This window comes from Micromys minutus, assembly GCF_963924665.1.
Source record: "Micromys minutus genome assembly, chromosome: 29".
NCBI classification, from domain to species: Eukaryota; Metazoa; Chordata; class Mammalia; order Rodentia; family Muridae; genus Micromys; species Micromys minutus.
Genome location: NC_137964.1, coordinates 9,585,104 through 9,610,539, shown reverse-complemented (window position 1 = coordinate 9,610,539; position 25,436 = coordinate 9,585,104). Strand labels below are relative to the sequence as shown.

General features: G+C 43.8%; 1 protein-coding gene across 5 annotated transcripts in view; it reads left to right on the top strand.

Moving 5' to 3' along the window:
- STARD13 (StAR related lipid transfer domain containing 13) overlaps positions 1-25,436 on the top strand; it is a gene marked incomplete at its 5' end in the record, with an annotated part of 340,009 nt that overhangs the window by 291,683 nt on the left and 22,890 nt on the right. For 4 of the 5 annotated variants that reach the window (XM_080940965.1, XM_080940964.1, XM_080940963.1 and 1 more), the window contains 3 exons: positions 11,376-11,439; positions 21,922-23,282; positions 24,498-24,671. In XM_080940965.1, coding sequence (XP_080797091.1) covers positions 11,376-11,439; positions 21,922-23,282; positions 24,498-24,671 — 1,599 coding nt within the window. The remainder of the gene's footprint in view (positions 1-11,375; positions 11,440-21,921; positions 23,283-24,497; positions 24,672-25,436) is intronic. The other variant, XM_080940966.1, reaches the window with a different exon arrangement.

Genomic DNA, 25,436 nt, shown 5'->3' with positions numbered 1-25,436 from the left:
GCCAGACATGGGGCCTGCCCTTAACCAGTCAGACTCCTTTGGAAAAAACTAATTTTTTTTTTTAAATTTGCAATCAGTTATCAATTAGAGAGCTCCTGGGTAAAGGATAGAAGCTTAGGTTCACTTGCGTCTCTCAACACTAAAACCTCAGCTGGTGCAGACTTGTGCAGGTTCTGCATGCTGCCACAGTAGGTGCTCTGGTCCCACTATGTTCAGAAGGCTTGTGTTTCCTTAGTGGTCTTCATCCCCTCTGACCTTTCCATCTCCTCTTCCATAGGATTCCCCGAGCCCTGGGGGGAGGGGCGATTTGATGGAGATCTCCTATTAGGACTGGGTGTTCTGGATGTGACCAGATGTGCTTTGCACATTGTCCAGTCAATATATTTGTTCCCATCTGCTGCAGGAGGAAGCTTCTCTAACGATAGCCGAGCAAGACACTGATCTATGAGTATAGCAGACTGTCATTAGGAGGCATTTATTGCTCCATTCCACTAGCAAAACAGTAGTATTTGGTTTTCCCCCAGGTCTCTGGCCTATCTGGGCTTAGGTTTCTGACCACCCATGGAGTCGGGTCTTGGACCCAATCAGATAGGGGTTGGTTAAGTCCATAAGCTTTATGTACTCTGTCACCAGTGTATTTTACAGGCATGTCAGCATTGTAGAGCTCAGGGTTGTAGCTGGGTTGGTGTTTACATTTCTCCTCTAGTAGCATACAGAGTACCTTCCAGGACCATGAGCATTATTCAGTAGGGGTGAAGGCTTTAGGAAGGCACCAGCTTGATTTCTCCATGTTCAAGGAGTTGTGAAAGTATTATCTTCAGCAACACGTTCTCACTATAGGTTTGTGGAAAGGAACTGTAGCCTTGGCAACAGTCTGGGTTGTTTGGAGCTCTTTATGGGGCCCCATTAACCAACAACAAAATTAGATGTAACCTACTCCCAGAACCGGGGTCTCATTTAGTCACCTGGGGCTTCGTCTTCCTTGTTATTGGATGGTTACATTTATATTTCTTCCATATATGTACATATTTTAAGAAGCTTCTACTATAGTAGGCTTCCATACAACCTCTCAAATAGCTTAGTTTTAGCCATCCCTCCCTGTGCTTTCTCCCTTGCCCCATCTCCCCTTCCCTTACCCATTTGATCTTTCTAATCCAGACTCCCCTCCCCTTCATAATTATCTATTCTATACCTTGTTCCTAAACTGATCCATCCCTCTCCTCTAGTACCTTACTCTTTACCTAACTTCTGTGACTGCAGATGTAGTCTTCTTAACAGCTAACATCCATATAAGTAAGAACTTACCGTATTTGTCTTTTGGAGTCAGGCTACCTCACTCAGGATGATTTTTTTTTTTTTTTTTTTTTTTTTTTGTAGCCCCATTCATTTGCTTGTGAATTTCCATTTTTAAACAACTGATTAATATTCTGGTGTATAAACATACAGCTGTTTTTAAAATCCATTTTTCCATTGATGAACATCTAGACTGTTTCCAGTTTCTGACTATTAAGAATAGAGCAGCAATGTCACATTTGGATTCTTTAAATATATTTTTTTTTCTTATGTGTATGATGTGCCTGGATGAGTTTATGTGCACCTAGTGCATTCAAATGACCACTGGGCCCAGAAAGGTACATGCCCTAGAACTTGAATGATAGGCAGTTGTGGGCCACCTGTGTAGATGCTGGGAACCAAACCTGGATCCTCTATAAGAGCAGCCAATGCTCTGTAATACTAAGCAATCTCTCCAGTGCCTCATCCAGATTCTTGAACCATCTCTTGACTATCCCTCTTAAATTCATTCTCTATCCCACCTGCCTATGTATGTCTAAATATGGTGCTATTGCCCAGTAAAATATCCTTCAATATCTCCCCAGTGTTCCTACACTGTTCCCAATCCGTTTATTCTGATCCAGCCCCTGCCTTCCTCGCCAGACTTAGATTCCTTTCAGGTATTCTCAATTCAGAGGGCATAACACACCCACCATGTGATGACTGTTTCCTTTGTTGGCAGTTATCCTAGACCAGGCAGAGAATCTTAGTCCTTCACGGTCTTGCTCAAATGTTATCTTTTGCATCCAACGCACTTAGGAAGTGACTGGTTTCTCTCCTTATCATGCTCACAGCCCACGTGGGACTTCGAGAGCCTCAAGGATAAGAACTATCTTCTGTTCATCTCTGTATTCTCAGCCTCTTCCTGGGGCACAGGACACACACACCCTTAAATAGATGGAGATCAGCTTTTCTCTCCCTTCTGATTCCCCAGTAGAACCCTAAGTTTGGTGCTTAAAATGAAAGCATACTTACCCTTTGGTGATGTACCCATCCATCTACAAGATCCAGACGACAGCAGCAGATGGAAGACTTCCCAACCCTTTCTCCCGAAAGGCTCAGACTGCCTTCTTTGCATTAGTAATGCAGCCCGGATTGCTAGAAGCTCAAAGATGAATGCCCAACCAGGGCCTCTCTCCTTCAGTGTAGACGGATTGCAAGACCGTGAATGGTGCATGTCTCCATTTTCTAGGTTCTACCAAAATGGCTCCTGTAGACAGAAGCAATAAATGAGAACAGTAGGACCAACGTCACATCTAGCTCGGATGTTGCCCGTGTTTGACTCCCTTGAAACAACGGTCTTCCCAAGAGGCCTGACTCCTTATCTGAAATAGTCAGTGCAAAGCCCTAGAGCTGTCCCCCTACTTTTCCATTCCACTGGCTCACCCTGGTCTCACTGCTTTGCTCTGAAGTAGAGGCAAACCAGGGCAGCCTGGAGCTTCTGGTGCTCAGTGCCAATGGGTTCTGTGGTTCTGACGGCACCAAGACGACTGCCACGATCTAAAGATACCATGTGTTCATACAATGTTCATACAGAAATGCCTTCTAGGCCAGTGGTTCTCAACCTGTGGGTCATGACCTCTTTGGGAGTTGAAAGACCCTTTCACAGGAGTGGCCTGAGACCCATTGAAAAACTCAGATATTTACATTATGATTCATAACAGTAAGCAACAGTTCAGTTATGAAGTAAAACAAAAATAATGTTATGGCTGGGCATCACCTCAACGTGAGAGACTATATTAAAGGGTCACAACAGCAAGAGGGTTGGGAACCACTGTTCTAGGCTTCTGAGAATTATAAAAATAAGTTATGGTATAAGCTTGGGAGAGGCTCCAGTCCAGTCCACTGGTGGACAGCAAAATGCATTCTGTAATTGAAACGTTTACTCATGTTCGAACAGTCTGCCAGGCATCATCAATAGACCAACTCAGACCATTCGAGAGTTTGTCTTATTACTTACAACTAAATTTAAGTAGAAATAAATCCAGAACCATGTATGTGTCCTCCCTGAAGGCTGGCTTCAACACACCAGAGCTTTACAACAGTTTTGATGGAGTGTAGTGAATATTTCTGGTGTATGGTAGATTTCTTACAGGAGCCAAATGTGAGAGAGGCAGTCCTGTAATCTATCTCTACAGTGTACGTTTCATCCAGTCTGTGTGCTTACAAGGGTTACCTCTGTTTATCTCGCCTCATGAGAAATAACTCACAAACCATTAATATCATGCCATGAAGAGTTGCACAGTTTCAGGCTACCTTAAATACATAGTTTCAGACTACCTTAAATAAGTATTTTCTTCTTTTCACGTTTTACAAGATTCAGGATGGTTGGTGTATAAGGACGTTGAAATTATTCCCATCATTTCTAAATGCTTCCGGTGATGATGATTTTGCACATTGGAGTCAGGGCTAATTAACATACAGTGGATGGACAAAAGACATCCAGGCCACTGAGCTGGACACAGGTAGGCATGACCACCCTTCTGTAATCTAGTACATGGGACACACAGATAAGGGGAGCCCCAGAACAAGCTGGTGGTCTCGACCCTTGCAGGGGTTTACTCGCTCTCTCCTAAGACCATTGGAAAACACAGATATTTACATTACAATTCATAATAGTAGCAAAATTGCAGTTATTAAGTAACAATAATAATTTTATAGTGGGGCATCACCGCAACATGAGGAACTGTATTAAAGGGTCAGTGCATTAGGAAGGTTGATGAGCTCTGAGTTCAAATGAGAGACCTTGCCTTAATACAAAAGACACCCATTGTTAGCCTTTGGCCTACACGTACACAAGCATGCACTGCAAACACATATGCACACACACACCCATGAGAACATGCACACAAAACATGTGCAAGGAAAACAGTCTCTAAAAACTAAATGCACATCACTTTATTATAGACATAATTCCAAAGCCCAATAAGCAATGATAATTATAATAAAAACTGTATCTTCTTAAATGGACTGCCTTTCAAGCCCTTTGAGGTTCATAACAAACTCCCACAGGTGCACAGTGCCCCCATTTGCCCCTTGCCCTCATATATGCACGTTTCCACCGCTATCAATATCCCCCAAAGAGCAGTCCAGCACAGAGTACTCGGGGCACATCACAGCCCCGCTTTCTATTTTAATTCTGGGTTTGTGACAGGTATGTGATGGCAGACATGCACCAGTGTGGCATACACATCGATTTCACTGCCCTAAAAATCCTCTGCTGCCTTGGCATCCCTCCATCTCCCTAGTCTCTGGCAACCTTTGGTCTTTTGACTACCTCCATAATTTCAACTCCTGCACAATGCTTTATAATTAGAATGACAATTTACAGCCTTTTCGTCCTGGCCTCTAATAGTCACGGAAGTGTCTGCCACGCCGTCCATGTCTTTATAACTCATCTCTAATTACCGCCCTATTGTCTGGTTATATCAGAGTTCATCTGCCCATCCACCTGACATCTCCATTGCTTTCGAATTTCACTAATGATGACTAAAGTGGTCGTAAACACCGAGTGCTTACACATTTACACGTGGAAATAAATCTTAAGTCCGTTTGGGTGAACGCCGACTGGTGTGCCCGGCTGTAAAGAACTCTTCCGCTGTCTCACCTGAGCCACTTCCCAGCAGCAGCAGCAGCAGCAGCGAGTGAGTGTTCCTGTCACTTGCTCTCTCACCAACACTGTTGAAAGGTGCAGTGGAGCTCTTAATTGCTTTAATTTGCAATTAACATGTGATTTCGAACACTTGAAGTTGTGTCTTAATTTATTTTGTCTGTCTGTCTGTGTGTGTGTGTGTCTGTATCTTTGAGTGTGCATGTCTGTGTGTCTGTGTCTTCAAGTGTGGGTGTCTGTGTGTATGTCTGTGTCTGTGTCCCTGTGTTTGTGAGTATGTGTTTGTATGTGAGTAGTATGCTTACGTGTATATGTATGTCTGTGTCTCTCTCTCTCTCTGTGTGTATCTGTGTGTGTGTATCTTTGAGTGTATGTGTGTCTGTGTTCCTGTGTTTGTGTGAGTGTGTGTTTGTGTGTGAGTAGTATGTCTATGTGTATGTCTGTGTCTCTGTGTGTGTCTGTATGTGTATCTGTACCTGTGTGCGTTCATTCACACCTGCACATGAGTGCCATAACTCTAGGCTAGAGGATGACATCAGAGCCTAGGGAGCTGGAGGTACAGGCAGCTGTGAGCCTTTGGATGTAGCGAGAACTCTTAGCCACTGAGCTATCTGTCCGGCCCAGCGCTGATTACATTTTACTATAGTGTCTCTTTTTATTGATGAAGATAATTGTGATAAAAAGAATAATTAAATTATCATTAAACTGGGCCATTTACTTTCTTATGATGGATTTTAAGTTCTTTGAACACTACTATAATTCATCAGATACTTTTCATAAATGTGTTCTCCCGCTCTCCTTGCAGTCCTCCCGTCCTCAGTATCCACAGTACTTTAAACCTTGTCACTTGGCACCTTCGATGTCGAAAACGAATGTCATCACACACTGCAGGCCATCTAAGTTCTGTCCTACTTTCATTGTGAAACCCCACAGCTGTGTGTTTATGCTCAGGGCTCCATCTGTATTATGGGATCCATCTGTATTAGGAGCAGAATGTCTGTCTGTCTGGATTGATTTTTTTTTTTTATGTGATTAGAAGTTTTAAGACCATTTGTTAAAAGGTCACTTTTTATCTCTTACCTTGCCTTTGCTCTTTTGTAACAGTCAAGGGACTACATTTGCTGGGCTGTAGTCGGAGCCATGAACCCTGCCCCTTCCCCCGCTCCTTCCCCCGGCCCCTGCCCCATTGATCCATTTGTCTGCTTTCCCACTATCTTTCCAACTTCATCATTGTTTCTTCCTTATAAATCATGAACTGGGGTGTGTGTGGGGGTCTAGTTCTCTGTTTCCTCTCTTCTCTATCCAGAGTATGTTGAAACGCCTGTGTCTTCTGTACAGCTATTTTTTTAAGAGTATTTATTTTTAATTTTGTGTGTTTGGATGTTTTTCCCGCAAACATCTATATACCGTGTGTGTGCCTGGTGCCTCTAAACTTCAGAAGACGATGCTAGAGGCCAGAGATCTGGGGTTCCTGCTGGTTGTGAGCTCCCATGAGGGTGCTGGAAACCAAACCTGGGTCCTCTGAATGAGCAGCAAGTTCTCATCAAACAATCCCTTTAGTTCTTATTGCAGTATTTTAAATTTGCATGCGTGCAGTAATATTTCCTGATTTAAATTTGTATTTCTCCCATGACGGATAAATGTTGAGCATCTTTTCATGTGCTTACAGACATTTGTAGACTGTCTTTTAGAAATATCTCCTCACAGAGTTGGACCATGTAAAACAATTGAGTTGTTTGACTTGTTGCATTTAAAAGTTCTTTGTGTATTGGTAGAGTGCTTAAGCAGATATAGTGTTGTATGAATAAGACTCCCTGAATATTTTCTTTAAATAGAGAAGTCATTTTAAGTGAAGACATATTTTTGATTTTAGGTATGATAAAAAAAAACAAGTCTATGAAAATAAATCTAGCTTTCAGCTTTCAAAACTAATAAAATATCTCCATGTGTAATGAATACACAGAGTATATTGAAGTATAAGAAGGATGAGCCTTTTGATGTTCCTGTGCCTATAGTAAAGCAGAAATCTCTTTTCACAAAATCAAATGGTTGGTTTGTGCCTCCAGCCACAGTGGAGGAACATGTGTGCTAGATAAATGTATTGGACAGACGGCATGCAGTCCTTCCCTAAACAAACCCACAGAAGAGCTGCCAAAGCGACAGTAGGCACGCCTTTTAATTAACACACCACTCTTACGTGGAGCTGTTGACATCCGTGGAACCGGCCAGGAAGAAAAACTGCCAGTCGCAGCAGATCCAAGTAAAGGCCCCAAAGCAGCTGTGGACTCTCTGATCGGCCTCGGAGTCCAGAACTGTTATCTTGTTTCACACGGTCATGAGTGCGCAGTCTGTCTGAAGCATCTCATAGCATCTTAAAGCAACGCCCTCACCTCGGGTGACATGAAATTTAGCTTCCACCCACCTGCCCCGTCAGCGACTGGGATGAGAACTGTCTGGTGTCTGCAAACAGCTGGTGGGATCCAGGGGGAATGGAAGTTGCTCTGGGGCTCTGCATTGGAACTAGAGGCAGATACCGCTTGGTTCTCTGAGGAAGGTGAGGCTAAGATAAAATAGGACCCAAGACACAAGATTTCAGCAGTATCACAGAAACCTGACCAGACTGAGTGAGCAGCGGCTGCCGCTGCCAAGCCTGAGGGTCAGTCTCAGGTTGACCCTTTTCAGTGTGGACGGCCTGCCTAGTGGTGAGGCTTAGTCAAGACAAGGCAGTTTGGAAAAAAACATGCAGAGTTCAGTGTCAGTACTGGGACCTGAAAAACCTAAAGGACCCCACACCCTGGCAAGAGCAGTGTGTGGTTGGAAATGTAACTCTGGGGCTCGGGACAAATGGGTGGAAGCCGAGATTCATGTCATCAAAGTCTGGTGTACTTTGAGATGTTATGAGATGCTTCAGCACAGTAAAAACAGGATTCCTCAAGTTTGAGTTCTAACTGTGCACTTTGATATGTGTTCTATAAAGACAGTGTTTACATGCATCAGTATGCAAGGGGCCTGTGCTTTGTGATTAGGAGGTGATGAGTGGATTCACGGTCTTAAACGCAAAGGATGATGCTGAGCTGTACGTGTTACCCATCCCTGAAATAGAGCTGTGCTCGAAACAAACTATATGATTTGACAATTTGGAAAACATTAATTAAAAAAGAAAGAAAGAAAGAAAGAAACAAAGAACCTGAAGGTCCATTAGCAAGCTATATTTTTCAAAATATGAAAAACTACCCACCAAGGTATTGTAACCATTAGTTCTGTGCTTAACAATGTAGATCTGTCGTAAATGGAACATGCGCTGAACAGCAACAACAAAAATTCTTACATCAAAACACATACTGCTGTGAAATATAAATTGTGGCATAATGTGGCCGGGGTAAGGGAGCACCTGGCGGGGCCCTGAGAAGTCACACCACATGACAGGCCTAGTATAAAGATTTATTGTGGGGGAAGGGAGCAGGAGTGGGGACCTGGAAAAGTGGTAGAAGCAGAGAAAGGGGGAGACAGAAAACAAAAGAGAGGCCAGCCAGGAACACATGGGAACAGAGAAAGAAAGAACATGGAAGAAGGGGGCCTGGGGTAGCAAACAGCCCTCTTAGCTCCCTCCACACCTGGTAGCAGCTCGGGTAGTGATGGCACTGAGTACTGATAATAGCTGTTGCTAGGTAGCAGTTGGGTGGAGCCTAGCCAAATTATCTTTAAGCCACTACATAACTAGGGGCTGGAGAGGTGGCTCAGAAGTTTGCACCGTTTGCCCTTGCAGAAGACTCAGGGTTGGTTTTTAGCACACATATGGTGGCTCACAGCTGACTCCAGCTCTAGGGAATCCAGTGCCCTTTGGATACACACTTGTAAACAAATATATATATATATGTATATGTATATATAATACCTACTATGCAATCCCCTTACTAATGACCAAGAATAAACAAAGCTAATATATGGATGAAGATGAAAGGGAGAAGACCTCTGAGAGGTGACTGGTGAGGGGTAGCTTCATCAGGAAGGAGCAGAGGAGACATTTCCAAGGTGGGAAATGTTGTTTATCTCTCTTGATCCCACTTATAATGGCCAAAACTCACTGAGTTGAAAATGCATGATCTATGCACACCCAGAGTTATTGGTCGGAAATCAGCTTAGTAATCACTGACTTCGCTTGCTTCAAAAACACCCCACCAACTTTCAGAGTCATCTCTGCCTTCACAAAATCAAAGGGCACCCAGAGAACTGTAACATCTCCCAAGCAGGAGAATAAAGCTACAGTAGAAGATCTGGTGTGCTTAGGAAACAAAATACAACTGGTCAGTGGAGAAATTCAAACTAAAATTCAGTCTTCTCCACAGAGACTCTACGATGCTCGACACTTGGTAATAAAGGTGTGGGAGGCCTAACAGGAGCAGCGTTGCTTGGAATTATGTGGAAAAGTAGGGAGCTACTTTGATCTGTATCTCTAGTCCATATCTGGGTAATTTATTTCCCTCCCAGAGGCACAAGCTGGAGGTGAGCTACTCGGTCAGAAACAGGGCCCGCATGATAGTCTTCCTACATTCTAGGTAGGAACATCCCCAGGCCGTTTGTATCCCAGAACAGTAGACTCCTGCAGAGGACTCTCAAGTGTAAGAAGCATGATCAGCTGACGATAAAAAGCAAAAAAAGAGCAGTAAATCCAGACCTGAGAGACATGTGTCAGACAGAATGAAGTTGATAGGCCTTCTGATGGGGTTTAGATATTTGGAGATATTTGATATAAACACAAGAATACTAAGTAAAAAAGCTAGGTGGGTATTAGCTCTAGGAGCACCAAAAAGTTGAGAATGAAAAAAAGTACTCAAGCATGATACATGTGGGACTAGAATTTTATGGTTGTAATAAGCATTGAGTATGGATTTCTCAATGAAAATGTATGTGGATCAGGCAAAGGGTGGGGGACGGGGATGGAGATTGAAAGAAAATGAATTTTCAGCTTCCGAAGAACAAATTCAATGTGTAATCACCCAAAGTGGAAGGTCATGAGGCAGCCGCTAAAAAGCCAAATGAAAGAGTTATAAAAGCTGCTCAAACATTGGCCAGGAGAGAAGGCATCATAAATGTATCTTAAGCCACATGCAAACTAATAATAATAATAATAATAATAATAATAATAATAATAAACCACACACAAAATAATAAAGGTGTTTGCCAAGAGATCTTACAAAATAAGATAAATATAAATAAATGGATACTAAAGATGTTCTCAGCAGGTCAAGGAAGTAAAGAGAAGGGAAAATTGGCACTCGGCAAGCAGCGAGCGAGAGGCAGGCTAGGAAGAGCATGGTCACTTGCTTGGTTAGTCAGAATTCAGCCGAATGGGCACAGAGAGGAAAGCAGTTAGAGAATTTGATATATAAATAGCAAAGATTCAGCTACCACAGTGGATGTTGTCATCAGAAACAAGAGTAAAGAGCTAGTTATAAAAGCAAGCGGGCAGTCTTTCCCTTGAAGCTGCCAGAGCAGCGGGGAAACAGAAAAAGACCCACAACTTATGAGGGAGGAAAGGACCATCAGAAGAATTCATGCCTGCTAGCCGTTGGTTTTCCTCCTCAGTGGCAGCTGTGGCGGCGAAGTCATCAGATGTGAGACTGAATCTTTGATGGTCTGGGTTCGAGAGCCACGTGGGAGGCAGGAAGTCTGCTCGGGAGTAATTTTGAGAGTCCAGCTGAGGCTGAAAAGCAAATTATCAGTTGACACAAGCTGCCACCGCAGAGCACTGTAGACCAGGCAACTTAACAGTTCAAGAGGCTGGAACCTTCAAGGTCAAGGGTTGGCTTATTGGTTTCCTTCCTGGCAAAGAAAAGCCACCATGTCCCAATGGGAGAGCAAACCTGCCTACCCTAGGGTCTCTTCTTACTGGGGCTATAATTCCAGAGGATCGAGATTCCTCCCTTGTGACCTCATTTGACTTTAGTGGCATCCTTCCTCCAACTTCATTTACACCGTGGCTATGGCTTCAACATACAAGTTTGTGGGAAGTCCCAGCCTGAGTAATTTATCCCTGAAGTGTGGACTGTTTCCCCCTGTGTACTCACGGCTGCAGACCAGGAGGAAAACTAAAAACCAAAAATGTGATCTAGAGGATCCATGTCATGGTGGTCCGGACAGCGGTGGACAGCAGACGGGATAGTCCAAGTGACTGAGACGGTTTCTAAGAACAGTAGAATGGGAGACCAGAAGGGGCCTGGAGTCAGACCAGGGAAAGGGTTGGGGACTAACAGGCTCTAAAAGGCTAGAGCACAAAGTGAAACTATCCTAAGTCACTGTCTAAGGATGCAGCACTGCCTTGCAATGGAACTAGCGGACTCTTCGCCTTCAGATTTGCCAGAAATAAAGAAAGGTTAGTAGCCTGGAAGATTTGGGTCCGTTAGTAAATCATCAAATTTTCCTTTCTTTTTAGACGGCTTAATACGTTGAACAAGTGTGCCTCAATGAGACTTGATGTGAACTTCCAAAGGAAAAAGGTGGGTGCGCCTTGCGGAGACCATGACCACACCAGCAGAACAGCCTGTATTCAGAGATCGGAAAAGCATACAGGGTTGGAGAGCTGGCTCCGTGGCTAAGAGCCCTTGGCGCTCTTCCTGAATACAGGAAAAGGGTTCCCACCACAGGTTCCGGGGATCCCGTGCTCTCCTCTGGCCTTTATGAACACTCATAAACACATGGGAGATACACACACACACAAACACTCGAGACACATACACATATACACACACAAGATAAACACACACACACACACGAGACACATACACATATACACACACATGAGATACATACATATATACACATGAGATACACACGCACACACACGAGACACATACACATATACACACACGAGATAAACACACACACACACGAGACACATACATATATGCACACACATGAGATACATACACATATACACACACGAGATAAACACACACACACATGAGATACATATACACACATGGGAGATACACATATATGAGATGCACACACATGCACACACATACATTCAAACATGAACCAAAGCAACATTCTCACGTGCTCACCCATTCTCTGTTTCTTCTCCAAATACCCCAGCCTGGCCCCACTATCACAAATAGGTCTGTTTTAAGACCAGACTGGACGTTGGATTTTGCAGCTTTGCTACTTTGGCTCTCACGGTTTGGTTTCTATGAGAAGAATTGGATAAGAAATAAATAGCTCTTTGGCCTCAGCTTTCAGAAGTCTGCGCAGCTGGAGCCATCAAACTGCCTCTGACTCCACTTGGACGAGTAGATTAAGACCCGGGGAAGCACTGACGGGTCCAAGTATCTTCTGATGGTTCTAGTCACGTCTTTTCTTTCAAGTACAAGTCAGGGGTGCATCCATTCCCAGGCACGTTCATTTGGTGATAGGAGTACAGGAGTCAGGGGACAGTGTGACCCCTATTCCTAACCGCTCTGCCCCTGTCACAAGAAATTTGTTTCTGGGGTCCCAGCTTCTCTCCAGACATCTTGTGAACAGAGATTTCCATTTTGAAATGATAACATCCATAATATATCTGAATTCCATGATAGCCCAAATCCTTGGTTCACCGTGTGATCGTTTTGCTTTGTTTTTAAGTTTTTAAAAACAGGGTTTTATATAACTAGACGCTGTGCACTTACAAGTGTAGTCAAGACTGGCTTTGAACTCCTGATCCTTCCCAAGTGCTGAGATGACAGGTGTAAACCCATACTTATAAAGCCCAAATTGTTTGAGTGCCATTTTGGTAGTCAAAAGTTTTGAATTTCAGACAAGTATGGATACCATTGTTTCTTATTAAGCAATACAACCTATGAGCCTATTCTAACATCAAACAAAACCCAGCTCCCACATGGGCAACACCTCTGATCTGAAGCAATGTGGGCGAGAAACTGAGCCCAGTGCATCATCTTGTTCTTGTCGAGCTTCTCTGGGCTCTTCGGAAGGAAATGAAGCCTGTCATGTGCTCAAAGCTTCTGGGTGAGCCATGCAGGCTTTTGACCTCGGGAGTGTCTTCAGGAGCAGCTGGCTCAGAAACCAAAGCTCCACACAGGGCTATGCTTCCAAGCTCCCTGGATGGATTCTCTCCCAGGACATTCAGAATTAAATCACTAAGGACTTTTTTTTTTTTTTTTTTTTTTAATGTAGCATCTCCATTTGTAATTAGCCAAATCTGGGGTTATTTTGAAGCAAAGGGGGTGTCCTTTATTCTGACTTGCACAGAGTAATAATTACACCTAATGCATTTTATCTCACCCTGCAATAGCCTAACCCTTCAAAACCAATCCTTCCCCCACCCCCTAGATTTCCACTCTGAAGTAGCACCTCTCAAGGAGTCTAAGTCACTTTGGTTTGACTTCATCTTAAAAGCAATTTGGAGTTGGAGCTGGGAACCAAGGATTCCAGCTGAGGAGGTAGGAGAGTGGAAAACAGCATCAAGAGAAACATTCAAATGTGAGTGAAATATGCAGGCCACAAACAAATTTAAAATGTGGGAACAGACCTCCCCACAGCTGTCTGGCTGAGTAGACCCCTTGAGAAGCGCCCTTACTTTCTGAAGCATGCAGGTCAGATGTTGTTTTGGTTATAACATATGGTTCGTATTAAACCAAATAGAGCCATCCCTGGGAGTCTAAAGACAAGGTGTCTGTTCTGTGCAGATCTCTCACAAAGGAGAACGTCAAAATCGGATGATACATGTTGTTCCCACTATGTGGAGTGATGGGTTTTTTGCCCTGTCACCTACCTGCTTTGCAGAACCCTCAGGCAAGATATCGGTGAACAACATTCTCTGTGCAACCTACAAATTAGTCACCTTGGGATTAACCTGCTTGGGATGGGTTTGTTGTTTGTTTGTTTGTTTGTTTGTTTTTTATGTCCACCACAATAACACACACTCTTTCCCTCCCCCACTTAGTGGGAGCCTCGCAGATATGTGCACGTGAATAGGATACTGCCTTTCACGTTGCAGACTGAAGACTCAAACTATTTTCAAACAAAAACCTTCCAACATATGGTGCCTCCTCACCTGTCAGACTCCGTCCTGGGCAGTGTCTGTGGCTGGTTCCAGGCACACCCCTGACATAAACTGTGGGTTGGTCCCTTGTTTTATTACCACACAAAAACAGCTTTTTGAATAGGGACCAAGTCAGGGCCAAACGGTAGAAGAGAGGGTCGGAGACTTGAGAATCAAGTGTCCCGTGAAACTGTAGCCAGCTTTTATTTGGAGGGAAATAGAAAGGGGTCAAGAAGGAACTGAGAACAGAGCAGCAGCGTCTCCTGTTTACTTATCCTGCGAAACCGAATCTTCATCTCTAATCCGCAAGAGGCGTAGACTTGAATTTTTCACAATGATCCACATGCCTTTGTTAGCCAAGGCTACAGTGCTCCCTTGAAGGCAGTTAGACCTGTGTTATGGCTCTGGGGGGCTTTTTTGGGCAACCTGGGTGGTTAGTGAATAAATGCTGACGTAAGTCCCCTCTGGGAGGCCCTGTTGAAGATGAAGAAACTCTGTCCAGTCAGTTGCCCCCAAATCACGAACCAAAAAGCAGAGGTGAGATTTGAAGCTCTGGACCCAAATGCTTGTGAGTCCCTTGTCCTAAGCCATACAGGCGCTGCACTCTTTTTACAACAGGGACTTGTCTTGCCTTTACAGTACCAAGCTCCACAGTTTATTGCGTGCTTGTCTTGGGAAATTTTACTTAATTTTGAAGACTCGATGGACCGAGTCAAGGAACAGAAACGAAAGTCCACAAAGAATTAAGGTGCTAACGCCTGGTTCCTATTCGGCTTGTTGCCTGTTCCGCTTATACCCGTGTGGGTTGGCATCTGCCCTCAGGTGGAGGGCTCTGTATGCACAGAGTCACCAAAACCCAACTTGGAGGCATTTCTGAAGGCTGGAAGCAGGATGGGGAAGCTTTCCAGCAATTGGACTGGCTCATCAGCCTGCCAGTGTACCAAACAGAGCGTACCTGCATCCCACCAGGCTGACGCACTGGCCTGCACGTTGCAACCTTAGCTTCTAGATGTCTATATAACTGTGAGCTTGCCTCCTGTCACAGCTGCAGGTTTGTATGGTTTCCCCAAACCTGTCTTGTTTTATTAAACATCTTTTTAAGTTTCCAGTGGCATCCATCTAGAAGGAATCTGTAATTTTAGTAAAGAATGTTCTCGTGTAGAGAAAAGCCAACAGAGGAGACTCATCCAAACTGAAAACAAGGCAGAGCCAAGCTACCTGTTCTTGGACAAATGTTACTACTGACTGATCCACACTAGCCTCATGATGACACTGAATGGCCCAAGTGGCGGGTGTTTAGAAAGATAGCCCTTTAGAAAGTTCCCATTAAAGCTCAAATTTTAATAAGACTCTGGAGCATGACCAAAGGTGGAAAGTCACACTGAAACTGAGTAAAACCTCAGGGCTAGGACCCTGGATGCCAAGGGCATTACAGAGCTCCTGAAACTGTGACAAGGGGCCCAATTTCCGTCCTCACTCCTGGGACATTGACTTCCACACCCCGCATCCCCTGCCAAACACAGTCCTTCCTGGCAGCTGTAGACAACAGAGGAAATGGACACCATAACCATCACCTCCGTGGCTGAGGAAATATTGACAGACTTGACTTACAGAGGGCATATGGATATCTCAGAATCCTCTAAGTTGGGGGAGGGGATCCTACCCAGTCCCCAAGATCTTCTGCTAAGAGCATCCCCCACAATTCCCTTTGCGGGATGAACTAACTCATTAAATCAAAAAGTCTTCGTGTAAAAAAAAAAAAATGGCTAGTGAGCCTGACGCTTCTGCTTTTCTCTGGAGAAGCACAGAATCAGGCTTCCTTCTCACCATAGCAACTCCGCTGCTCTGTCCTCTAGCACGCAGGCCGGGAAGCTGCTGCTCCAACTTTTATAAATAAAGTTTTATTAGAACACAGTCACTCCCAGCAAAGTGAAAGAGATTCTCCCACAGAGTCTATATGGCCTGTGAAACCTAAACTACTTATAGATGACCTTTCACAGATAATGGATCTAAAACAAAATTTACCCAAGTGGCTGTGTGTTTTATTTTCTCTGCCAGTCAACACTGATGTTTTTATAAATCTTAATACGAATGGATTGCCAAACATGAGTCTTAAGAAATAAACAGAAAGTACAAGGATAAATGTTTTAGTGTTAGATATGATCAGCATAGAACTTCCTTCTAGCAAAAAAAAAACAATCATAATGAATATAGAGAATTCGGAATGGGAAGCAGGTAAACATGACAAAGTGCACATTGTGCTGAAAGTGTACACACTAAATATGCATTATTATACAAAAACATCTTGCTCTCCATCTATATTAACTAAACAGAAAGTGTCTATCAAAATAGCAGGACCCCAACATCCACGTTAAACAGATGCTTACGGGCACAATTCGAACAACACTACGTATATATACAAGGTTTAATGTGACTAAGCTTTGCACATGTAATCTAATTAAGCTAGCTGGCCACGGTGTGCAAAAGGAATAACACAGATCTAAAACATGACCTGGGCTGTTCCAACACCAGGAACCATAAAGAAACTGAACTATGCTGAACAGCACAGACTGAAGCTTTGGCGTCGTTGCAAAGCTCAGGCTGTTCCTTCGAATACCTGCCGTTCAGGATGAAGTTAAGCAGTGCTGTAATCTCAAAGGTCATTCTTCATCATTAGCCATATCCCACAGTCATGAAGCTTCAGGTTCATGGTATCTCTCTGTGAAACAAATGGTGGGGTCCATGTAATACTCTGTAGGCAAACTCTGGACCTGCTGTGTTCTTCTGGCCTCTGCTACCACCAGACATATCTGGAGTATACACACACACACACACACACACACACACACACACACACAATACCCATACACATAAAAATAAATCATTTTTAAGGATAGAGTAACTATATTTTACATCATGCAATGTCATCTTCACGGAATATCCTTCAGCCCTATGAAGAGTCCCTACATCTTAACTCATGCTCTAGACTCTTTACCCAAAATGCTAAAGAAGAAAAGTATTTAATATTTTTCACATTTTCAAATACTTATGCATGCTGCAAGGTATATTGGAGATGGGCCCAAATCTTACATGAAATTCATTTATCTACACTGATTTTAGCAAATATTTTCCTTAGTATTGTACACAAAGCAAAGTTTTCTTTTTGTTAAAGATTTATTTTATTACTTTGAAATTTCCTTTCTCTCTCCCCTTTATGTATGATCCGTAGGTAGATGCCAGGAAGTCTCTGGGTGCTGGGAATTGAACTCTTGTTATTTGAGTTGTGAACCTGAGCCTTTAATCTGAACAGTCTCCATTGTGGTCTACAATCTTCTATTTGTACTGTCCTGTCAGCCTTCAAAACTTCACCTTTTGGAGCATTTCTGATTTGGGGTACTGGAGGGTGGTTAGAGTGAGTGTCCACCCTGTGTCTCTGACTGTGAAAATGAGCCCTGGCGTCACTCCAGAGTTTACATAGCCTCATCACCTGTAATCACATTTAGTTCTATTTGTGAACTACTTTATGTATTCTGTCATCCTCCATATTGTGATGGAGAAAACTGGTTCCTAAATCCATTTTCCCAACCTAAGATCCTGGGCATGACCTTATGCCATCTTCTTGATTTAAAAGCATAAATTCTCCCTGTCTTTGACATGATGCTTAAATCAGGCGTAACGTAGGGTCATGCCTCCAGAGGTCAGGCCTTTGGTTGTCCTCAGTGTTGTGACCATACATAGGTGCAGCTATCCACTTCAACTTGCTAACCAGACCCTCAGAGCGTCCAGCACTAGCCACCTTCTTCCGAGCAGCATACTCACGGCCCTTTATCTCCTGTCTTGTTGAAAGTCTGATGTTCTGTGGCCATAGTATTTTTGTAGCATGCTAAACTATTGCATTTAGCTTTGAGCTACCCACCTTAAGCTCTGGGAAATGGCCCCGCCACCAGCCCCCTCCTAGCTCGCTTTGAATCTGAGGATAAAAGACATACATACACAGTTGTTTCTTTGCAACTTGCCTTCTTGACACAATTCCTGGGCACTGCTATTTTCTACCTAGAAAAGCATGCCCTTATCAATACTCCTAGCTCCGTACCTCTCACCTACTCTAAACTACAGTGGCTAGTCCAACCTAGCCCCTGCCAAACATACCTGACCACCTACCTGTAGTAGTGGTTACAGGCCCCAGCTCCTCCTGAGACCTCATATGGTTGCCTGGTTCCTCCACCCTCCAAAGCATGGCGAACTCCTTCCCTTCTCTTCTTCCTCCCGGAACCAAGGCTTCCTGCCTGTCCCTTCCACTGAGCAATTGGCCCCTGGCTTTCTTTACTGACAGATCAAGAACCAACTGTGAAACAGGACCTTAACATCGGAATTGGCCCCTACACTGAATCATTCCACCTGGAGAATAAAGTCAATTTGAGGAGTCCCTTTTCTCTATAAAAACATCCAGCTCTCTATATCTCCATTTTGCATTTCTGTACAAACACAGACTTTTTTTTCAAGTCCAAAAAGACCAACCAATGAAATTTGATAGCCTCTTAAACAATCAGTATACTAAGAATCTTACAGAGGAGTCTGCCATGTACCTGATACTTCACTTCATCCCAAGCATGTGAAGAAAAACTTGCAACTTGCACTCTAGAACAATTTTTGAGATGACTGACAAAATGAGACAACAGGTTAAATATTCTTTAACCAAAATGGTGATTGGTTCAGCAGTGATGTGTATTGTTCATTGAACCTGGGTATTTGCCTAAATATAATGTAGATGTTATGTGTGTGTGTAGTGTAGTGGTGTGGTAGTAGTAGTAGTAGTAATAGTAGTAGTGGTAGTAATAGTAGAAGTGGTAGTAGTAGTAAATATATAATAATGTACTATCTATATTGTATGGGGATGAGTACAAAATCTAAGTGTGAAATTAATTGATATTTCATTAACAACTTGTGCACGTGACCTCAAGGTAATCGTGTACATTTTTAGTGTGCTTGTTTGTTTATGTGCTTGCTTGCTTAGAGTTTTTGTTTCTTCACTTGTTTTTTTAAAACTACAATCCACTGTACAAGACCAAGTGTGGAAATGTTTACCTAATGCACAATGTCAGTGCTCAAAATATGTTTGGATTTGGAACATTTTAAAACTGCATTATTTGGATTAGGCATGGAGAGTCTAGACAAACATGATGGGTTGTGTGTTGGTATAGTATGGTCGCACCTTCTCTGTTGTGATGGGAAATTCCATCTGAGTCACCACCAGTCATTTGAAAGATGCAACATGGGTTGCTTTGGATTGTTTTCTGCACTAGGTGCAAAAGAGCAATGGCCATAGCTTCATATTTCATGGCTTAGCTTTTTTGTTTTGTTTTGTTTTGTCTCGGTTTTGTTTGCTTGCTTTGGTTCAAAGAACTTAGTTACTGCAGACTGTCCTCCTACTGTTTCTCTTTCTCAAGGAGTCTGCCATTTTGTCAGATCACTTGTGTGAGTCGTGGCTATTTTCCCTGCTGGCTAAGGCCAGTGTAATAAGTTCTTTGAACCTCGCTGAAGACAGCTCTCTGGCTCCCGTCTTCAAAGCCTAGCTTGGCATCCTTTCTTAATCTAAATAAAGGAGACTTTATCCAACTTTTATGTGGGTTTCTTGTGTTAGTGATGGAGTGGAGGGGGTGAATATTTGGAACCAATGGTTAAATAATACAGTTTCTATTTTAAACATCTATATTTTTTTAGAGGTAGTTGCTTCAAGCTCCCAAAAATATTTTGTGAAATTCTAGTAAGTTCAGCATAAGGTGTTATGGTACCTTGTATATCTGTGGTGCCTTATTTGTCTGTGGTGGCTTTTATAGCAACAGTTCTCAGATGGTTTGTTGTTGCTGCTGTTGTTTTGTTTTGTGATTAAAAAAAAAAAAAAAATGAGAAAGTCTTTGAATTGTCCCTTCTCCGTGTGCGGCTTCGACTTTTCAAGTTACCCCACCAAGACTTCACACAAACTTGTTTTTTAAAAATCAAAGCTAAATCTTCCCACAGTGATGGAAACGACATCCAATTCTTGTAAGTCCCTCCCACCTTATGCTTGCATTGAGGCTAATTTAGATAGAGCCTAGCTGTGGACAGATTAAGCCTCTGTGAGAAGAGTCCAATGAGTATCATGTTTTGCATATGTATGCAAATATATATTTGAAAACAATATATTACAAAGTTAGGGGAGCTGAGGTGGATGTTAGATGAGTAAAAAAGATAAACAATGGAATGGACATCGAAAAGAACAAACCCCACTGCTAAATGAACAACCGTACTTATTCCCTGAGGAAAACCTATGAGTCAGACCTATTTTTAGTCTGACTCCCTAGGTAATGGAAAGTTACTTCACAGGAGGTAGGGGCACATTAGTGCCACTGTCATTCAGAGCCTGGGCTTATAACCAGACGCCAAAGGAAGATAAGTTCAATTAACAATAAAATGAACAACAGAAATTAAACAGTTCTCACGGGTGTGGTGCCGGGGAGGCTCTAACTCTGAGCAAGATGAATAAACACAAGTCCTGTTCCTAACAGTGGAGAGTGCGAAGCCAAGAAAATGGGTCATACTGTGAGAAGCTGTTTAGATGAGGAACATTCTAGAGAGCAGGATCCTAGCCAGATTTTTCCTGTAATACTTCCAGAGAGAAGTGCTGAGGGCCCGTACTAAGAAAATCAGAGGGAAGACAAAAACCTGAAAATTGATTTGTAAAACAGTTCCGTGTTGGGTCTTTGTGGTGATCAAGACAAAAAGGGGTGGAAGCTGATGCTTCAGTTCATTTGGGGAAGTAAATAATTTCTGAGCCCATGGAAAATACAAAATAATAATAATAATAATAAATAAAACAAAAGCAAAAAACTCGAGCAGGGACATTGTTAGCCTCAGGGAATACAGACACCTATGTGTCACAGGCTGCAAATTCCAGCAAAGGAAACAGGTATGTGGCATGCAGAATGCTAGACTTTGCAACCACAGCAGCTGGAAAGTGTGTGCAGTCAGAGGCATTCTGACTCAGGCTCGTCAAACACAAGGAGCCCGGTTGCCAGAGCAGCTCCGTTGTACTCTCTTCAAGTGCAATCTCTAGACTGGTGTAGACCTCACTGCTTTTCAGAGGTCAGCCCGTGATTTCGCTGTTAACTCATACAGAGAATGTATGACAAGAATCATGATTTTTAGAGACTAAGGTAAGGGGTGTTAACTTTGATGTGTAATGAGGCCAAGGTTCTGAGAAAGAGAGCTCTAAATAGTGGTCCCTGAACTCAGCAGAGAGTCACTGGGGAGGAAGTGTCCTGTGTTGGTGGGGACAAATTGCTTTGGAAAGGATACAGTCTCCAACTGTCTCGTCAGATGGTGTTTAATGCCCTTTGTAACCAGTCAGAGAAAACACCTTAGAAACAAAGAAAGGATTGAGAAAAATTATATATACATTAATTAAACATTAAATATATATTATGTATGTCTTAGAAACAAAGGAAGGATTGGGGAAATTTTATACATATTTATTTAATGAAATATTAATGTATATATAAATTCCCTAGAAACAAAGGATTGAAAAAATATATGCATATATTTAAATATTAAAATATATTATATAAATGCCTTAGAAACAAAGAATTAGGAAAAATTATATATGTATTTACTTATATATATATATATAATACCTTAAAAACAAGGGATTGAAATATATATATATATATGTGGCTCCTCCCCAATATGGTATATATTATATAGCATATTACATAACATCTATAATATTTATACACACTCACATAAATATATAGGAATGAAAGTCTAGTAAATCAGAAGATCAGGAGAAGGAAAGGTGGTAGAGACTCACACTTCCCAGTGTGACTGGGAAGACGGGGAACAAAATGGAAGCACCGTGTAACCATGCTTTATGAACATGAGTGTTTGTTTTCCTTGTGTTTCGCAGGGCGACGACTCAGATGAGGAAGATCTGTGCATCAGCAACAAATGGACTTTCCAGAGAACCAGCCGCAGGTGGTCCCGTGTGGATGACCTGCATACACTGTTCCCAGGGGCAGACAGAAACGGGTCCCCAGGAGGCCCTAGGATGAGAAACACGGCCAGCAGCGAGAGCGTGCTCACGGATCTGAGTGAGCCGGAGGTCTGCTCCATTCACAGCGAAAGCAGTGGAGGCAGCGACGGCCGCAGCCAGTCGGGGCACCATTTTGCCGAGAGCGCGCCTGTGCTGGAGGGCACCCAGGTCAGCAGCAGCCTCCCACAGTCTCCCCAAGACAGTCTCAGCCAGTCTTTTCACCCCAAGAATGAGAAGCCCGCCAGGACCAGGGCCAAATCATTTCTGAAACGCATGGATACGCTGAGGGTGAAGGGGGCACTCGGGAGGCAGAAGGGAACAGGGCGGACAGGAGGCCTGGTCATCAGTAGGCCTGTGCTGCGGCAGGAGCCAGAGTCCTTTAAGGCCATGCAGTGCGTCCAGATACCCAACGGAGATCTGCAGACCTCACCTCCAGCTGCCTGCAGGAAAGGCCTGCCATGCTCCAGTAAGTCCAGTGGTGAGAACAGCCCCTTGGAGAACAGCAGCCGAGTGAGCACTCCGTGTATGAAGGAACGCAAGTGCCACCACGAGGCCAACAAGCGTGGTGGCATGTACCTGGAGGACCTAGATGTCCTGGCAGGGACAGCATTGCCAGATACAGGGGACCAAAACCATGTGCTTGGGTTTCACTCCCAGGAGGACTTGGTGGTCCATATCCCCGAGGATCACAAACCAGGAACGTTTCCCAAGGCACTTTCTATAGAAAGCCTCTCACCCACAGACAACAGCAATGGGGTTAACTGGAGGACCGGGAGTATCTCCCTGGGTAGGCAACAAGGCCCTGGCATGAGGGAACCCAGACTCATGTCATCCTGCCACAGAGCCAGTCGAGTCAGTATCTATGACAACGTCCCCAGCTCGCACCTGTATGCCAGCACAGGAGACCTGTTGGACTTGGAGAAAGATGGCCTCCTTCCACAGCTGGACGACATTCTCCAGCACGTCAACGGCATACAAGAGGTAGTAGATGACTGGTCAAAAAACATCTTACCTGAACTGCAAAGCCACGACGCATTGGCAGGGGATCCTGGTCTAATCCCATTTCCGTCTCCTAACCAGATCACTTTAGATTTTGAAGGCAACTCTGTCTCAGAAGGTCGGACAACACCTAGTGATGTGGAAAGGGACAGGACTTCTCTGAATGAGTCGGAGGCCACTGGGGTCAGAGAAAGAAGGGATTCTGGTGTGGGGGCCTCTCTGACCAGGCCAAACAGGTGGGTCACGTGCTGTTACGAAGTTACGATTCTTCTGATTTATAGTAACTGTAGGCTGAATTTCATTGACTTTGTTATTCCTTCGTATGTGTATGAATGTTTGCCTGCCGAACCCTCAAAGGTCAGAAGAGTGTATCAGATCCCCTAGAACTGGAATCACAGATGTTTGTGAACTGCCCTGTGGGTGCTGAGAACCAAACCCAGGTCCTATGCAAGAGCAGCCAGTGCTTTTAGCCTCTGAGCCACCTTTCCAGCCTGTCCTTGCTTATTCCCGTCACAAAGAGGGATAGAGTGTTAACACAATCACCTGGGGCTACGCTAAGTAATGCACATGGTCAGGAATTATTTCAACACAGTCCACATTCATGTCCATGTCTAGCCTTTGTTTCAAGCTTAGCTTTGTTGAAGACAAAGGTTTTGTGTTTTATTCTGTGGGTCCTCAGGCATGGTTATGCTTTGTGTTGGGTCCTGGCTTCTAAGTTACTGCTCCCTAGTAAATGAGCTGAGATCTAACTCACAGAAACAATAGTGTGTGCCACTGGGGTTCTTGCCGAGGCAGTGAAGGATTATAGGGTTCATCAGTGTGTCATCTGTGCTTGTCACCTTCAGGTGACATCCCAGCCACAGAAGACAGTCAGGGGGCAGGCACAGAAAGTGGGAAATACTGCATTTAGCACCTCAAAGTTTCAGTCTCTTCCTATTCTCTGTCTCTCTATCTCTTGTCTCCCCCGTCTCTCTCTCTCTCTCTCTCTCTCTCTCTCTCTCTCTCTCTCTCTCTCTCTCTCTCAGTCTCCCCTCCCTCCCTCTCTTTTTCCATGCTCCCTCTGCTTTATGTTTCTGTCTCTTTGCTTCACTATCTGGTCCATCTCTTTGTCTCTGTCTCTCCATCTCTCTCACTCATCTTTATTCTCTCTCTCTCTCCCTCCCTCACACACACACACACACACACACACACACACACACACACACACACACGTGTGTGTGTATGAATGAATGATATCCCTTATTCAAATCCCAGGATGAAACGTGCCCCATTCTGGGTTTATACAACGACAGCGACAGCGCGCTAACTCCACAGCTGTGCCTTTTCTTCCTTTTGCGCTGTGATTTTCTTGACTCAGACACTCCTAAAGTAGCCATTTGTACCTAAAGGCTACCTTGAGCTTCCCAGTTACCATCCACTAGGTGACTGGTCGCTCTGACCATGTGTTTCAGACGACTCAGGTGGAGCAGCTTCCAGCTCTCACACCAGCCTCAGCTGTCTCCAGCCACCCCACACATCAGCAGCCAGACAGCCGCGCAGCTGAACCTGCTCCAGCGCTTCTCACTGCTTCGTCTGACAGCCATCATGGAGAAGTACTCCCTGTCCAACAAGCACGGCTGGACCTGGTACGTAGCACGTTTGTGGTACGTAGCGCGTTTGCAGAGGATCACGTGCTCAGAGCTAAGTGTAAAATTGCAAAAGACCTCCAGTGTTTATAGTTCGGTGTCTGGAGAACGGAGTGCTGTCTGCACCACCCTCTCCGGGAAACCAGGGAGGCTTCGGCTTGTCGTCTGCCCTCTGGGCCTGATGGAGCACACAGGGAAACTGTTGCTTTATTTGTAGCTCTCCGTTGGTTTCCAGGGAGGTGGGAGGCAGGTTCTGAGAAAGAAACAAGGCCAGTAATGGGCGATGATAAATTGCCAACAGAGGAATCAGAAGTAAACCTGCCATAAAACAGTACTGGCAGCTCTGTCATTTGTACCTGTGGCCTGGTGCAGAAACCACCCCCCCACACACACACAGCATTGATTCTTCAAGTACATCCGTGCTTCCGTTGGCGAGTAAAAATGAGATTATGCAGTTTAGCTCTGAAATCCAGGATCCAGTAGAGCATTGTGGCTAGATGAATGCGTGATTTTAAAATTATATGATGAAAGTGTTACATCATATAATATATACAGAAGAATCAATGTCGTGTTTATGAAAATGTTTTCAAAGGTTATAAATTGTATGGTCAAATCAAGATATGCTTGTGTGTTAAGATTCCCTTTAAAATATAAATCTGGCTTTAGAAAACCAAAGACATAGCTAAGGAAGTCTGGCTCAACACACACACACACACACACACACACACACACTAACATCAACCAAATTTGTTCTTCCTCTTGTAA